Source organism: Chelonia mydas, chromosome 8, assembly GCF_015237465.2.
Source record: "Chelonia mydas isolate rCheMyd1 chromosome 8, rCheMyd1.pri.v2, whole genome shotgun sequence".
Classification (NCBI taxonomy): Eukaryota; Metazoa; Chordata; order Testudines; family Cheloniidae; genus Chelonia; species Chelonia mydas.
In genome coordinates, this window is record NC_057854.1 from 65,676,393 (window position 1) to 65,695,127 (window position 18,735).

General features: G+C 38.2%; 1 protein-coding gene across 3 annotated transcripts in view; it reads left to right on the forward strand.

Annotated features, from left to right (window-relative positions):
* Window positions 1–18,735, forward strand: part of VAV3 (vav guanine nucleotide exchange factor 3) — a 244,734-nt gene that overhangs the window by 165,994 nt on the left and 60,005 nt on the right. For all 3 annotated transcript variants that reach the window (XM_007055209.4, XM_043552808.1, XM_037906160.2), the window contains 2 exons: window positions 242–264; window positions 4,105–4,150. In XM_007055209.4, coding sequence (XP_007055271.2) covers window positions 242–264; window positions 4,105–4,150 — 69 coding nt within the window. The remainder of the gene's footprint in view (window positions 1–241; window positions 265–4,104; window positions 4,151–18,735) is intronic.

The following is an 18,735-nucleotide window of genomic DNA, read 5'->3' on the forward strand; positions in this document are numbered from 1 at the left end:
GAACTCAGAAACAGGCCATTTATAGTGTTGGTTCAGTGTTACCTGACAAGAGCCAATCAGGTCTAAGAACACAGTTTGCAAAACAATAATTAGCTCAGCTCCAGGGCTGTCGGACCATATTACAGGTATCAGTTAGCAAAACAAAGCAGGCGTGTGTTCTCAGGCAGCGCAGTACAGAGATTACTATATAAAAGAACAAATTGACAGGCACTGATAATGCCCATTTTTACTTTTGTTTCAGAACATGGGATCCTGAAACATGAGGTAAGGATTTATTTTCAATTTTTATGCGATATTTATTTTGTTGAAGGCTTACAAATTGTTCATTTACTTCGTACGGCTGTGCCAGTGCTACAGATAATGTATTTTTTCTGCAGCTAACTTACATTTATTTAGAGTTATGCAAACTCTAGCAGTAGAAGTGACTCCATGTACATACACTAACAATTAGCTATATCTGTATTAAATTGCAGGGGATTAACTTAATTTTCATTGAGATTTTTCAGTGTTTAAGATACTGGGAAGAATGTAGGTTTTCTTAAATTATAGGGGGAAAGTAAAACAATGTTAATTTAACTCAGAATATCAGTGATCAGAGGTCTCCAACTGTTCTAGGCCAAATTTGGCAACAGAGATAAAACTATCCTCAGGTAAATTTCAGCAAATTCTGCAATAATACTGTATTACTACGGACTAATAAATCTGCAATTCTTCAGCCTACAGTAAGCTGCAAAATTTGCAGTGGAATGCTGACTTTTTACATAACCGTATTCTTTCTTAGTGTCACTCGGCAAGCATGTTTAATCCTGACAGGACAGCAAAATGAACTACTAATGTCCAGAGAAGTTAGTCGGTACGTGTGATATGTCATGACAAAGCTCTAAGAATACTGAAAGTAACAGTGAGGTATCTCACTGCATATTGCTGATGTCTTTCCATTATGGTACAGAAAGAAGTAAAAGTCCTACTTCCCACTAACTTTGTCAAAATACAGACTATATTTTAAACCCAGGACACTATGTTGCGTTTCCAGCATCCATTTTAGATCAGTGGATGTAAATTCATTCTGTAAACTGGCATTATGGTTATGAGCACCATATAAATTTGTAGGATGATAATTTTACCTATTCAGGTTTGTGATTGTCTCTACTTGCAAGCTGTCCTGCCATGACTCAGGTTGGCAATGCAAATCAAAAGAAAAGTATTACTGTTATAATAATATAATGGCCGATTAATGCTGACTGCTAATAAATGTTACATAACTAAGACTGTATTCTCAGCCTGCTCCTAGGATAGTGCACATTTTTAGCTAGTTTCTGCTGTCTAATTGCTATTTGGAAGTTCTTATGTTAATAGACCTGTTTAAATTTCCTTAAAACCTATTGGAGGAATTAATAGAACCCCACTGACAACTGGTTTTGTTTTACACCACTTACCTGAACAGAAGTGTTATATACATGCCTGTCATCTTTAGTAATGTTAATGTTGTTTGATCTAGTGGCTAAATGAACTGTAAAAGGAAATCTAGGACTGAAAATATAAGCCCTCTATACTGGGCAGGTAACAAGTTTTTTTACCCCTTTGACTTGTGGAGAATTTAATGCAGGATATACATTTCTGTCACTTATAGCTTAGAAAACCTAGTGCTTTGGATAATTAAAGTGTAATGTTATGGGCCCTGGATGGTTGTGGTGACTGTTAAATAGATATGGAATCTCACCTGTGTGACCCCCATTAAATGTTGAGATCTGGCACAGGTCATTATGGACCATGAACTATAACCTTTTGATAACTGTTCAGTGGCCTATGTGTGGTGAGATGTTGAGTTCAGTTCAGCTCAGCCCCTATTGGGCAGGTGTCCATATCATAAAATAATTCTTATAGTTGACATTAGTTTGCCCTATTTTGATAGGTTTATGGGAGTGGGCAGGATTTAATGGGCATAGAACTATTCGGTTTTCCTTGAGGGGATCACACATTATAAGGATAAAAAAAACATTGACAGAACTCTGAGGGGAGGAGGGAGGAGTGGTTGGCATGTGTTTAGACATGTTTTATGATTATGTAGAAGACCTCAGTTGCCAGTGCTATAAACTCACTTTAAAATGTCTGTTGCATGTGCTCATTTTAATAGAATCCTCACCACCAGCAGTTTGCTACCTTACCTTCTGCCATGTGCTGTTTGTTTGTTTTATATTTTTAATCTCTCTCTAAACTGTGAAACATGAACATTCTTAAATACCAAAACTACAGCTTGGTTTGTTTGCTTAAAAGTCTGTTGATCATTACACATGGCATACAGTACTGAAAAAGCTATAAACAGATTGCTTATGGTATGTTATGGACAAGGTTGCCAGAAGTGAGTAAAACTACCAATGAGGAACATATGTGACTGGATGAGATAATATTTATCCTAATTCTATTTTATTCCTCCTCTTTCCATGCCTCTTCCTCCAACTTGATTCTTGAGATTTTTGTAAGAAAAAATTCCTTCTCCTGATGAGGTTTCTGTACCTTGATTTTATGTAGAATGTAAAATTGGAGCCTTATTCTCATTTGTGCCATGGCCCCTTTACATGGTTCTGGTAGTATGAAGGGGCCTTAAATGTATTTAATATGTCTTTAAGGTTCCTTTATGCTGCCAGAGTGGTGTAAAGGGGACATAGTGTAAATGAAGATCAGGTTTTTAAGAAAAGATGGATTTATGTTGCAGAAAATGTGAAGATCTGCTGATAATAACATAAGATGAAGCATTCAGTACATTTTCACACACTCCCAACATTTACTTCCTTGGGTATTTTTTATGCCCTCTTCTTTCCTTTAGTGTATGTAATTTTATTGTACATTGATAAGTTATCACATTTTTTTTTCCAGTTAAGCCATGGAAACAGTTTGCAACCAACCACAATAACTTCCCCCCAGCTTTCCCCTCACCCCAGGCTTATGGCTCCTCTCCTCTCTGTGTCAGTGTGAATAAACAATACAGTCTCAATTTTTAAAAAACCTGATTGCACCCTTTGTTTTTGCTCTGCTTGGCTTGAGTAAAACATTGTAATTTGCATGAGCCCTCATGCAAGCTACTAATTAAAACAAGTAGCAGGAGGAGATGACTAACGTACAAATATACCTTATTATGCACTGGAGTTCCTCAGGGCCTATTTAAATGCAGAGATCTGTGCAACTGGTACAAATCAGCACTTGCCAAATAATAAACCATCATGTTTGTATAGTGTACCTGGGATTTCATATGGCTCCAGTTTGCCTAAACTAAACTTAAACAAATAGAATAAAAGTTTATTACGTCATGTTTTAAAAAAAAAAATTAAATGCTCATTTGAGAGATGGGACAGGCATTGTTAACTATAAGGAGCTTTAGTACAAAGCAAGAACAGTGTAAAGGTCCCATCCTATTGGAACTGCAGCTTCATTCACATTCATTCTTGCTGCTGTTCTAGTTCCGGACTTTCCCTGAGTCAGACAATGCCAAACTGTGTGATGTATTTTTCCAGTATAAAATAGGCTGAGTTATTACAATCATTTTCACATGTGATCTCAGTGGAGTTTGAACCCAGATGTCAAGAGGTGACAGGCTAACACATGAACCTTTTGTGTCACTTGCACCCCAACAATAAAATATTAACGCATGATATTTCTGCATTAACCCCATTGTAGGATAGAAGAGAACTTTTTAAAAATTGGCTTTGCCTAGTAGACTACAAACACTAGTTTAGTTGAGAGTTACAAACACCTTGGGAATGGAAGTTGTTCATAACTCTGAATAAAATATTATGGTGGTTCTTTCAGAAGTTTACAACTGAACATTTACTTAATGCAACTTTGAAACTACTACGCAGAAGAAAAATGTGCTTTCCCTTTATTTTTTTTAGTAGTTACATTTAACACAGTACTGTATTGAATCCCCCCCCCCCCTTTTTTTTTTTTTTTTGCCTCTGCTGCTGCCTGTTTGTGTATTTCTGGTTCCAAATGAGGTGTGAGGTTGACTGATCAGTTTGTAACTCTGATGTTTTTAACTCTGAGGTTCTACTATACTTAGAAATGAAAACCGGTTTATACATGTTTTTGACTTGTATTTTTGCTATGCAGAAACGAACTAATGGAATTCGAAGAAACTCCAGACACATGGATTCAGGTTTGTTTTATACCTTTTATTAATTATCCTTTTGAATTAAAAAGGCAAAAGAAAGCTTCAAGCTATAACATCATACTGTATCATGATCAGCATTACACTGCACGCTGTGTTGAAAACACATTGAACATTTTTCTGTTGGGAACCTAAAGTCTTGCACGTCTAAATCAATGGCTTGGCTGTGTTTTCAAAGATATAGTCATATGACTGACTGAACTCCAGGCTTTTTTACATGCATGTTTATAAGTAGTGCTTGTTTAGCTGTGTTTGCACATTGAAAAGCTTCTGGGCTTTTGGTTAGCAGTTTCTCCACTCTTGTGTACTTTGCTGTTAAAAACAGGCAGCTACTGTATAAATCTTAGTTTCTGATCCTACAAAGTTCTCGGTGCTTTCAACCTGTCTTGGGATTTATCCGTGCTTTGCTGGACTGGACTTTAGCTGCTCTCCAAAAAAGGCATAAATAGTCTCTAATTTTACATACACCTTCGTAAAGGCTGTATTTTTCACTAGAGTTTGTTTGATGTTGTTATAGAATCACGAACACTGGCTCTTAAGAAAATTAAGGGTTTAATTACAAACTATGTACTAACTGGGTGAGCATCTCCTCTGGAGACCAATTATTTTTCTGAATAGACTATTCAATAGTTCTTCTGTTTAACACTGAATTTTTTTACAGTAATTATGCTTTTGTCGTTTGTATGTTTCTTTTCACAGTTTAATTACTGGAGATTTGTTATGCATATGGTAATAGTTATTCTGAATAAAACTAAGTTATTGTTAAATGTTTCTAAATGTAGATACCTGAGTACAGTTTGAGTAGAACACTAAATGGGCTAGCAGCCTTGCACCATCTCAAAACCTGGTAAAAGCTGTGTGTTTGCTGAGGAGTAAGTGTGGTGGTTAGGCTGCCATCATTCCCAGTGTTCAGCTGCACAGGTTCTAAATGTTGTAACTACTTGAAACAATCCACACCCTTCTTACTCATGTCAGATTATGAGATGTTTTAGAAGGTTTACAGTTGCTTTGTTGCCTCTAGCCAAAACTTGCTTCACTCTGCACTTAGGTCAGTCTGTATGCCTTTCTACTCGAGGAAACTGAAGCCATTTAAAAATAAGTTTAACTTTTAATATGTACTGCTATCAGAAGGGGCAGCATGAAGAGTAACAAGCCATTGGCCTAGTGGGGCTATTGTCTATTTACTCATTCAGTTATACAAACTGATGTATTAGGCATATTGTCCATGTGTGTGTGAGCTCTCATTTAGGCTCGAATTTTTAAACTTTGCTGTCTACTGTTAGGCTCTCAAGTCCCTGCGTAGGCACTTAAATATAAGTAACTTGAGTATTTTCAGCTCCCATTGAAGTCAGTAATTATTGAGGTCCCTTATTCAGGAAGGTGGCTTAAGCCGGTGTTTAAATGCCACTGAAGTCAGTGGGACTTAAGCACATGCTTAAGTGCTTTCCTGAATCCTAAGTTGTTAAGGCCGAGATTCTCTGAATACCTTATTCTGCAGGTAGTTCTGTTGAAGTCCAGCCAACGTTAGTACTGATGGCAGACTCTGGTCCTCAATTGTTTTTTGGAAGCCAGTGGAAGTTCAGGACCTCTGAAAATCATTCTACTATTTTTAGGTACCTAAATTTATGTCTCCTGGTTGAAAATATTGGTGTCAAATCTTCATACTTCTGCAAAATTGATTCTGCTATTACATATATTTGAAATAAGAGCTAACAAAACATAGCTGAAAACTACATATTGATCACATTCTTCTGTATAAGCAATGTGGCAATTTTCAAATTAAGTCATAATAGCAAGGCAATCCCTGTCTTATTTGTATCCTTCTAAATGTACTGTTGACTGGTGGTGTTTCCATCAGATAACAGCTTCTCTTTCTCAAGGCAATGTGCAATCAAGAGAACAACACTTGTAAGAGACAGATCAATTATTTGAGACATACATTACTACAGTGGTGCTAGTATCTTTTCAAGAACACAGGATCATAAATCTCTGAAAATCCTAGCACTACTGTGATATTTCTGTTGAAAGTGATAGTCAAGGTTAAAGTTACCAATTAAACTTTAATACACAGGCTTTAAAAATTGCCTAGTCTAGTACGTGTTCGAGAGGTCTGATGTGTTTTGCTCCCCACAGTGTTGTGATACTGAAACATGGGCCATATTTTTAACAAAGATGATATTTGCGGTTTTTCAGTAGCATGTCCTTGCAATGTCCAAATATTAGTTGATATCAGCAATAGGTACTCTATGTAATCATCGCTCTTTTTAGGCAAATCCTCTGCTGTAGCCTGCTTCTGTTCTGTGTCTGGCTATTTTAAAAATAACAGATGTCTATGGTAGGTCCCAACCTAATAAAAACTGAGTTGTCTTTGGAGTGTAAGGACCAAATTCTGCTCCGGGTTACACTATGCAATCCCCAGTGACAGGGATTTAAATCAATTAAAAGGTTGGAGGGGAGACTCTGGGCAGTATATGGCCCCCAGGAAGTAGCAACAAGTGTGAAGGCATTGGAATTTTCACCTAGCTTAAAGTAATTCTGCTTCTTTTTCTGGCAAAGCTCTTACTTTGGTGAAGATCCCTACCCCCAGCTGTCCTACCCTATAAACAATAAATGGATAGTGTCTGTTTTTCTCTTCAGAGATTATGTGGTTGCATTTGGCAGATTTCTTTTAGAGTTAAAGATATTCACTTGTCACTCTTTCTGCTGCATAAGAGGAAAGGATAAGAGACAGGGGGCCAGAGGGGCAACAGATAAGAAAGGGGAGAAGCTGGTAGTGGCTAGAAGAGCCAGCAGAAAGGGAGCGTACCTAGACCTGTGCAAAAGAAAAGCAAACTGAAAAGCAAAAACATATGGTCTACTATTTGATTCTTTCCCCATGCCCTGTGGCTTCCCCATGTGGGTCCAGTTGAGGATGGCCTTCACAGTGGTCTATCCACTGGTTTTTATGGGTGCCAGGCTTGGGACAACCATTCTCTATATTACACTGCAGTTAACAAAATGGGTGTGCTTGTGTGTATGTGTTGCTGTCATATTTATGCATATCTATAAAGCAAGCAAGAATTTGGGTCCAGTGTTTGAATTTTCTTTATAATACAAAAGATTAAATGAAAGTTTGTAGGAAAGGGGATTTAAGATGTGATTTAGGTTTGAAGGAAACTTTGCCTGGAATGGGAAATCTGAAATAACTCTAATTTTTTGCATTCTGAAGAGGGATCCTGCAAACCCTTATGCACGTGTTTTACTTTAAGCATGTGCATTAGCTGACTTAATGGACAGTAGGACTATTGACATGCTTCAAGTTGAGCATGTGGATGAGGATTTGTATGGCTCAGGGCTTATTTTGATAAAAACATGCACTGTGCTGAACATCTATAATGTCTTTTTGTTAATAAGGAAAAATTGTCATAAATAGCTTGCCCCCCCAATATTTGTAAAAACACAGTTATTCTCTTTGATATAGCACTGGTCTATTGCAAGTTTGTTGGCTGTCCCTTTTTATTTCCTGGTATAAATAGAGCTAAAAGGTAGTGGATTCACTGTTGAGTGTTTTTAAACTAGGTTCACCCTAAACCTTTATTCTAATAAAAATATTGGGACTTTAATTTCAAAACCTGTAAAAAACATATTTAATGTCAGTAGGATAAACTTGGCAAAAATGGGAACACTAGAAGCCTGTACTTCAGATTTGTTTCAGAGAAACTTGAAATCTGATCTGTGAAAGAATGCTATGGGAAACATGTTCTGACTTTTAAAATAGCTGATTTTCTTGTAAGCATGGATTAAATCTTGGAAAACAACCTTAGTTTTGGATTGGGGGCAAAATGAAGATACATATCTCACGTTAATGGCAAGAAAACCTAAAGAATTCACTGTAACATTTCATCTGATTTTCAAATATTTTACAAAATAGTGTATGTGTGTATGTATCTGGTCAATGTCTGGTCTATACATGCTTTGCAAAATTAGTCTTTAATACTGATTATACACCATTAATAAAGGAAAGGAACTGAAGGGAAGTGTGAGGTTATTGCTTGAAGAACATACATTTTGGACTGTGCAATGGGAAATAAAGTAGCAAAGATATGGTTTTTTAAATAATAAGATATAGCGGGAGGTTGGTTAGGGCATGCTTCATGGTATTTGTGCACATTAGACTGTGAAATCTCATAACCCAAGTCTGGTATTGTAATTCCCTATGTTATTTAAATATAAGCATTGAAAAGAAATATTCATCTATTTTTATATATTATAGTGAATGTATATTTTTCATATTAGAAAAGTAGGAAATATTGCAATATATTTTGAATGATGTTTTCCTTTCTCAAGTATATGTCATAAGCATACTACAGTGTTTGGTACCATGTTTCAACATAATGGGACATATTTTGCCCTGTGATATATATGTCTGACTTTGATTCATTTCATTGGGGGCCTCACCCAGCATAGTATATCTAAGAGTAAAATCTGTCTTATTCAAATGTTTAGATGTCCTGACTTAACTGTAACCTCTTGCTAAGCATTGACACAATTGTTACGTGCATTGAATTGCAGCTACAGCTGCATTCTATTTAACTATCGCTTTTCATTACAAATACTAAATTTCTGCATATCTGATACTCTCGTCTGCGGGACCTATCTAGGCAAAAATGTGCAAGCCCTTGAAGGCTCTGGATGATTGCTGAATACAGACTTTTGCCATTTACCCACAAACACAACACATCCCATTACAAGAAATTAGCTTATTTCAAACAGAATATCATTTGCAATCAAGAGGTCTCATAGGACAGTGGTTCTGAACCAGGGGTACGCAGAGGTCTTCCAGGGGGGTACATCAACTCATCTAGATATTTGCCTAGTTTTACAACACACTACCAAAAAACCCACTTGCGAAGTCAGTACAAACTAAAATTCCATACAGACTGAGTTGTTTATACTGGTCTATATACTATACACTGAAATATAAGTACAATATTTATATTCCAATTGATTTGTTTTATAATTATATGGTAAAAATGAGAAAGCAATTTTTCAGAATAGTGTGCTGTGACATTTTTGTATTTTTAGGTCCAATTTTGTAAGCAAGTAGTTTTTAAGTGAGGTGAAACTTGGGGGTACATAAAACAAATCAGACTCCTGAAAGGGGTACAGTAGTCTGGAAAGGTTGAGAGCCACTGTCACAGGACACCAAGCACAGGATCTTAGCAAACAGCATCCAATAGCAAATAGCCATAACTGAAGACAAACACCCACTTCAGTCTGTGGTGGCAAGAAGATTATGATCCAGCCTGTCAAACTCAGATTTATCCATAGTGATCTATACATTTATGACCTCTGGGTTTGATTGTTGCAACTCATTACAGATAGAAATGAAGCCATATACCCTGGAAAAGCTTTAACTGGTACAAAACCTGTCTGGTTATTAACCTGGGTCATTGTGAACATGTTACCATCATGCTCCCCACAGAATATAGAATCCAGTTCAAGGTCTCCGTACTGATATTCAAAGCCCTGCAAAGCCACAATGGGAACTAAAACCATCTATCTTACTCCCCTATGCACTCGGCACTCCCCATGCCCAGAACAAATGGGTGGGGAAGGGCAGGGATCTGGTGGAACTTTAGCTTGCTCCATCTTCCCAACACTGGCCAGGTTAGCTGTTGTGGTAGGGTTGTGATTTGCTGCTGCAATAAACCAGCAATAAATTACAAGTCTCTCTTCCCCTAAGCAAAGGGAAAGCAGCAAGGAAATTGTGTGTTTGAGGGTGGCTATATATTATGCCTCAGACGGCCTTGGGTGTGCCCCCCAAAAACTGAAGTAGTCACACAAGACGCAGATAGGTGCTTGTTTTATCTTGTTTTATTATTTAAACCTCAAGAAAGCCTAAGGGCCAGATTCCAATCTCTGTTGCGCTGATATAACTATACAGTAACATAACTAAAGCCTTCTATATGCCATTATACCAGTGATCAGAGACTGGCCATAAGAGTAATAGCTGGGCTCAACATCCTTACTGAAGACTGATGGATTCTTCACCACGATGAATTTCTGTGGATCGCAGTGTGAGAATAATTGCTGTAGAAATCTGAGGCATTTTTTTAATGTTTTAAATTGTCTCAACAAATTAGATTGGGTCATGAATATGGATACTACTTTTTAAATGTATAGACCTTTTAATAATGAATTTTATGTTCTTAATGTTGTTGAAATGCTGTATTAGATAATTTGGACTTTCAAAGCACCATACCAGAAGTATAATATTAAAAGACTATGCTACTAATTAGACGTGCTGCTAAAACAAATTGCTGAATGAGACTAGTAGTTCAAACATACTGTGTAGGTCTGATAATAAACAAAACCTTACTGCCAAAATATTACCAATCCAAACAGGGGAGACTAGAATAACAGGCATCTTAAAAACAACTATTTTACTTTATTTATAGCATGGTAAACACAGAATAAAGTTAGGGTTACACGGTGCGGCAAAATGTACCACAAGGATGTGTTCTGTAAAATGCTCTAACTGCCCCGTGTAGACCCTGCTGTTAAAAACAGTGATACTCAGACTGAGGCTTGCGAGCCGCAGTGGCCCTACAATGTGTCTCCTGCAGCTCTTTGCAGTAACCAATCAGGATGCTTTTACTATGTTATTAACCAGTTGAAGTTGATAAAATAATAATACTTGGTTAGGCGTTTTGCTGTGAGAATATATATTTACTGTTTAAATAAGAATATATCGTACCATAGTAAAAGAAACAATGAATTCATACTACTGTGCCTGTTTTGGGTAATGTTGATCGCTAATTTGGCTCCTGAACCACTGAGGTCTTAATATCACTGTTCTAAAAGCTACCTAGTTCCCTTTAATGTAGTCCCAAACTCGGACTACGTTAATGCAAATGAGGTACCTTTTAGAGCTGAGCAGTTAGACTGCCACATGTTAGAGCACACCTTTAGTGCACTGTGCCAGCACTGTGAAGACAAGACCTTAGAAAGTGCTGAAAGTATTCTCAAGGCCATTGTAGAGACTTGAAGGTATTCTTAAACTTCTACTATTTTTGGAAGAGTAGGCTGCCTAATAATTAGCAGCTATGATAAAAACAGAACACATACATTTGCATATTTTACAAATATTATTTGTAGATATTTGGAGATATTTTTTCACACTATGTAGCTTTAGACTTGCTAAGTCTTCACTAAAATGTTTCATTGTAATAGATTAAACTATTAAAACTGAAAAGGGCTTTGATGACACGCATTTAAGAAATTTGTTTAACTTTTGTGCTTTATCCTATATACAACATTATTCAACTTCACTGTAATATTTCTATTGACAAATCTAACAATACATTTTGTATGCATGGGTAGAACATCACAAGTAGGTTGCAATTATACATAAGGAAATAGTGAATGGTTTTGTATTCCATAGGTAATATGGAACATAATTATATAGTTGGTTTAATTTTCTAGGCAGTGATTTTCCTGAAAAGCTGTCTGGAAGTAACACAGGAAAAAGTTTGCAAAATATCTAATTTTATTGAGGGGAAAAAGTCAATCCCAGTGTTAGTCTATTGTTGTTCCTTATTTTGCTCTAGGGCATTAAACTCTGTGCTCTGGTGCTCCTAGATCTGGCCATTCAGCTGTAACTTTACCAGAACATAGTAAGGTCAGCTGTCTTCTGACACATTTGTGTGTAATGTGGGTGGGGTAAAATGGCTCTACAACTGTTTTAGTGAATTGTTACAGCCCCATTTCATTGAATGCTATAGCATAAATAGATTCCCCAAAACGATTCTGTAAGAGTGGTGTCTCTCACACACTGCAAACAAAGGAGGAGTTAGGATGTGTACCACCCCTAAGTATGCTGAACTCATCTGGCAAAAAGTATATGCTGTCCTACCCAATTAAATATTGAGCTAGATGGCTGTTAACCTATATTGTGATTTCTCATCTCAGGGTTTAATACCACTGCTACTTTTGCTGTAGCACTAATGCTAAGTGTAGATATTTCCTCTTCCCAGAATAATGTATCATGATGGCACAAGAACCAACTTGCCTAATGCCAAGATATTTTCCAGTAACTCATATCCAAAGGCAAAAACAAGTTTTTTTTCTCCATGTGAAGTGTTTCAGTCTGGGTTTCTTGTCCTTTATTTGGGTTAATGTATTTTTAATAAAAATTGTTTTGAAATTCGTGGTAGGGTGGGATGTCATTTACCTGAGCACAATGGATATATTTTATTTCATGTATTTGCAGAGCTCCCATTTACATTTATGTATCTGTCATAGGCATTTTCAATGTGCCTGTTGCTTTAGTATCTAAGCAGCGATCTAGCATTAAGAGCAGAACATAGCGGCTAGGGTTCATCCTTTTCTTTTAATTAAACATCAGAAGACCCAGATGCCAAAAGATGAAACATATTTATTTAGTCAAACTCTTTCATTTTTCTCTGGTTAGATTGCAAGATCAGGCTGCAGGTGGGTAATTAATTTTCTCTAACTTTTTAGATGTACTCCTTGGAGCTGTTACTTTGCTTTGGTTGACTAACAGATTTTAGTTTCCTCCCACTGAATACGGTGTTTACTCCATGTTCAGCATTTTTAATTTACGCCAAGGTCAGAGTTTTGCTAAACCCTTCTTTTAGGTCCATAAGCACACTATAGTAACATAGATTATTCAGTGCAAAATGTGATATCTGAAAGGGAGTTGGCACACAGAAGGGAGTGGGGGGAAGAGATTAAAGTGTAACAGGCACAAATGGACATAGAAGTCTAATCTATGAAAACCATAGGATACTGCTTTTCAAAGAACAATACACACACATAAAAATGCAAGTGTACAAATTAAAGATGTCCCAGAGTTGCTTTTATTCAGTATTAGAGAGACAAGGTGGGTGAGGTAATATCTTTTACTGGATCGACTTCTGTTGGTGAAAGAGACAAGCTTTCCAGCTTACACAGAGCTCTTCTTCACCGTTGAGAAATGTACTGGGAGTGTTACAGCTAAATACAAGCAAAAGTCATTAACACATATTTCAAGGGACCAATCAAGGTGAAGTTGCCTATTAACACCTCTCCAGTCACTGGGGTCAGGGGAGCTTGGGAGGGTTTTTAAGTGGGTTATAGATGGTTGTAATAAGCATAAATCCAGTGTCTCTATTCAGTCCTTGATTTTTAGTAGCTAGCCATGTCATGAATTTAAGATATGAATTTAATTAGTGTTGTCAGCTGGCAAGTAGAAGAGAATGGCATGTCAGCAAAACTGTTATTTACAGGGACTTGTAAATCTCCCATTAATTTGCAAGGGCAGAATTGCCCTTACCTGTATATTTCCATGTTTGTTTTTAATTGTCAGAGTTCTATCATTCTCAGAAAACAAAACAGAGATAATAAGGGAATGAATTATAATAATCATAAAAAGTCACTGAATTTTAATATTACTCAAAAGGGTATGGATTTTTTGTGATTCATTCATTTAATTTGATCACTACTGAGAGTAATGCTTACACAAAGAATTTAGGAAATGTAAAAATTTCTAAGGGCTAAATGTTCCCCTTCTGTGTGAGAAGAAATACTGCTAAAACTCATTGAGGAGAATTTTGCAGAATTGCTGCTGCACCCTGCCCTCATCAGGGGAAGGTTTTGTGGCCATGTCTCAGGGAAAGGAAATGGCCTTCAAACCTGGGAACCTGCTGAGAAATTGAGATGATTCTCAATAGAGAGCTTGATCTATACATCTTTTTGGGCTTCCTGCTACCCATGCTTGTTGCACTAATACTCCTGCACTGAGTCTACCTTTGAAGCTAGTAGGTTTTGAAGGAAGCATGCCATACAAGATAGTTACCCCCTATGTCAAGCATGGCAAAGATCCCACAAATCCATGGATTCCTAGCTGACTGGTGTTTGCCCAAAAAGGCTTTTGTAGGTAATAGGGGGCATGTTGTAGAAACACCAGTTGCCTTTCTGGTAAATTTGGAGTTTTTCTGTCTTTACAACATCATTTTGTTTCTAGAGAAGTTACCAGTTCTGCCAGTATTCCTTATTTTAGTTATAGGGAATTGCTCTAAAACTGGAAATAACTTGGTAAGGCACCTAATATACCTACCTCTCAGAGTGGGGAGACTGATTTGTTAAAATGAATAGTGAGTGTAACTGATAATTGTTATTTAGTGTTTTTACTTTTCACGTTGTTAATCAAATTTACTTATTTTAAAAAATATTTGGGATTCATTACCTTTACATTAGGACACATTACATTTACATGGCTATTCCTTCTGGTAGATGAACCCATAATGCTGTTAAGTGAGGCCTAGTTTCCGTTGCATGATAGAAATATGGTAGACTATGTAACAGCATTATTGGTAACTAATTTCCCCTTCCAAGGCACATTATCTGTTACCAAAAGAAAGAAACGAATTTCTGTACAGGTGCTAAATATGTAAACTGAAAACAACTATCAGAGGGTATTAACTTTGTGGTCTGTGTAAAAGGAACTTGGTGCTTTCAGTTCAGATCATGGTGGATAAATATCCATGTCACAAGAAGTACCATCATAATAGTCAAGCCCTGAAAAATGTACCTGATGCTTATTAGCTCGTGTCTTTCTCTTCCTTCCTTGGACCTCCTTTCCTTTCCTTTCCTGGCTGCACTCCATATTTTCTGTCTTATTTTGCTATAGTATATTAGGATGCATCATTTTCTGGCTTAGTTTCTGTCTCTCTCCCTTCACTCCCTTATGTCCATTCCTTTCCTTACAATCTTTTATTCCTCCCCTATCTTTTTGTTTCTCCTTTTTTTCTTTCTTTTCTCCCCCATAATTTGTGTAAAACTGATTCTTTCTCAGTACCATACGTCTCAATTTCTATATAGACCCATCATACACACTCTCAAACACCTCCACTTATGTACTACTTAGTTGGAAAGTGTACAAGATACCCCTAACAGCTAGAAGACTGTTAGCCAGAGGTTGATATGGAAAGTAGTGGGTGCTCTAATGTCCAGGGGCAATGCCCAGGTTAGAAATCTGTAATCTTCTGACATCCACTCTTCTGGCTGTTGGGATTCCTACTAGCATGCTATCAATGGGCCTTTTTAAGGGGATCCATCTTTCAGACTAGCTATTGAGTAGTAGCTGTCTCAGTATTGCCAAGCACAAGCATTCAAAAGTTACAAGTCAGCCCTCTTCCCTCCCCCACCCCCAAAATGCTATTGAAATAAAAATAATGAGATTTTAAAAATTATGCATTTTGGTTTTTTATTTGCCTTTTGGTTTTTGAGCTTTTGGGGTTCACATATTCAAGCTTGTCTCTTTAACTGTAAGGGCTAGTTCCTTAGTACTTAGAATTCTTTCTCCCTCTTTTTTTCTTAAAGCTCCAGCTTTAAGAAAAACACTAAATACAGACTTTCATAATAAAAGCATGAGAGCTGGCAATACTGCAGGGTTGGATAAGTGTGAAGACCTGTGAGGAGCCTCATGGCTGTTGCAAAGGATGTCCATATTTCACCTGCTCTCTTCAGATACGTTTCTGAAACCGTGGGAGTGCATTCACTTCTCCACTCCTTTCCCGGCCTCAGGTTTTGATGACTTCTCCCCGGTGAATAGCCTCAATGTCTACCCGTACTGCTGCTCCAGAGCTTTCCCAAGCAGGAGTAGAGCGAAATCGACCTGTTTCTTCTTTCAGTAGAGTCACTGATTTGAATGTACGTGAGGATGGATTAATGAACCCTTTTATCCCTTCAGGATGGTACCTTCAGGTTAATGCTGGGGCACATTTGCAGGGAGGTGTGGGGAAACTAGTACAGCTGTAGCCAGACTTTGCTCTCCAGCTCTGTCATAAGTGTTTAACTTTTTCTTAATCTTTAACACACAGCGCTGAATTAAATAGTAACTTCATTATCATTGAGAACACCACCCTGTTTTCACTAATCTTTTGGGTTATTCTTTAACCAGCCCATATGGGGGAGGGAAGCATTTGGAGTTGCCACTCTGTTAGTTCAGGTGGTAAACCTGAAAGTCTAAAGCTGCTTTTGAATTGCTTCCCCAGTTGAATTTGATGGCAGCAAATTGTATGAAGTATGATATATCAACAAAGCCTTCATAGGTAGATGACAGCATTCCTTCCAGAATGACATGTGACCTCGGCCAGTGACGGTTTGCTTGAAAATTTACTGATCATTACAGTATGATTTATGATTACAGCACAGCAATCGCCTTGGATTCACACCATACGGTCTCCGTTCCACAGCTTTAACGCTTGTCCACTGTAGGACTCTGGGCTTTTGCTTTAGCAGAACATTGAGTTAAATGAAGAGAAGGTAGAAAGACTGAAAAGGAAAAAGATCCCATAATCTAAAGATTTAAATCCAACACTGATTCTGTGCACCTATGTTGCATATGCTACTGTCTACTTCCAGTGGTGTTGATTTTAATACATAAAGCCCTACATGGTCTAGATCAAGAAAAGTAAGAGACATCCAATGATCAGCTGAGGTATTCTTGCTGATAAATTCCTTGATTTGAACTCAGGGCCACTTGAGGGGAGGAATGTTCTTGATGGAAAGACCTCTGGAGATAACTGCCCTTGTTGGACTGCGGGAGTCAGTATGGAGTCAGTATGTTGTCAAGGCATGGTTAATGTTCCCTCTGATTTACCTAATGTTTGCTTGAGAGAGGGTAAACTGATAGTTTCTATTTTATTCTCCATAGGGTTTGAGTGGTTGATGGTGACTTTATCTTGTAAATTTCCATCTGTACAGTTCAAGGGTATTCCTTTATACTGCTTATTGTTGATTTGTTATGTATTTTATCTTAATTTTCTGTTCTTCTAATGGCTCTGCATATACCCATTTATGAGTACTGGACCACATTGTGATGCTTTATGGTAGAACTTTTAGCAGTGTCCCTTCAGCATCATGATACACTGAAGGCGAGGGTATGAAGCGGGCAGAGCTCCCTCACCACCTCAGTTTCTTCCGTGGTTGGATGGATGTGACTGCTCTTTGGAGTTGGAGTTTCTTTCTGCTTAGAAATAGTTAGTGTTAGCCCATTTATTATAATTAGTGAATTAATAGTTAACAGTTCCAGATTACGGTGGAACTGAAGAAACAGAGGAAGCCAGGATTCAAGAAATGTACTTCCTGTCTGGCTGTCTTCCTGGCATCTGATGACTTAGTGTGGTGCCTCAAGTGCCTGGGAGAAGGACAGTTGCTTTCTGGGTGTTCAGTCTGCCAGACCTTTATTCCCAGACCCTGTAAGGACAGAGAGACTTGTTTGCAGATTTTTCTTCTAAAGGAAGCCTTTGAGACTAGACCCTCTGGACTGATCAGTCCTCAGATCCTAGGTCTAAGACGTCAGTCTCTGCCCCAGTGACTACCAGAGCCAACGAACTGCAGGGTCCCCAGAAGTCGTAATCCCTGTCAAGGTTGGATTCCGTTCCCACAGCTCCCTCAGTCAAGCCCCTGAGGTTACAGATGCCTGAACTGAGGGCCATCTGCTCTGGTTCTGGAAGAGAAGTCAAGGGACAGTTTCGCTACCCTTACCAGTGCCCCCAGTAATCCAACTCTGTCAGAACCCCTGCTGCTGCAGGACCAGGGCTGGTCCCGACTTCCACTTGCAGATTGAGGAAGATGGAATTGATCACTGTGTCAGAATCTGCGCTTTAGTTGGGGATTGGTCCTGCTTTGAGCAGGGGGTTGGACTAGATGACCTCCTGAGGTCCCGTCCAACCCTGATATTCTATGATTCTAGCACCTTCGATTCCGCCTGTTGAGCTGCCAAAGAAGAAAAAGGTATAGAGAAAAAACGGCCACTCTTAGCAATGCCAGTTCCTGTGCATCAGAGCTGTTGCATCTGCATGATTTGGAGAGGACTGCTATGGTTCTGAAGTGGAGATCTGTTCCACTCATCTATAGTAGCAAGGGAGATGGATTCGTGTTTAATGTTGGATCTGAGGTTGTCCATGTTGTCAGATCCTTTGTTGATTACTGGATCGGTTCCAATTACATCCACAGTTGCAGAGAGCTCTGAAACTGTAATAGCCCAGGTTCACCTTTCAGCTCTGAGTTGTCAGTTCTCAATGGGAAGCATAGGGTTTCCAAAAGAAGGCATGTTTCCCCAGTTTCAAGATCTTCCTCATTCCCCGTTAGGAAGAAGAGACTAGAAGACGCTGCTGGACTTACTCCGGAGTATCCTGTTTCCTCCTTCTAGGACCCCTACAGAGTCTCCAAGATCTGGTTCTTCCTGCAAGGATGTTCCACAGTTCCACAGTTAGGTGGATTGTATAGTGTCCTCTTTAAATCTTCCAGCAGTGCCTGTAGTAGAGTCTTCTCACCCAGTATTTGATATCTTTGGTGCTGCTTCGGGAAGCAGAATATCCCTATCCAAAGTTTATGGGTTTGGTGTATCCATCATGATGTTTACCTTGTGGCCCTATATGTAGCAGGGGAAAACGAGGAAGTCATGGATCATCTGAGCCAAGAGAGCTCCCAAATGCATGCATGGTCCGTAAAAGATCAGTTGGTTCAAACTATCTCTAGCTAGGATTGACCATATGTAGACTTGTTCACAACAAGGTTCA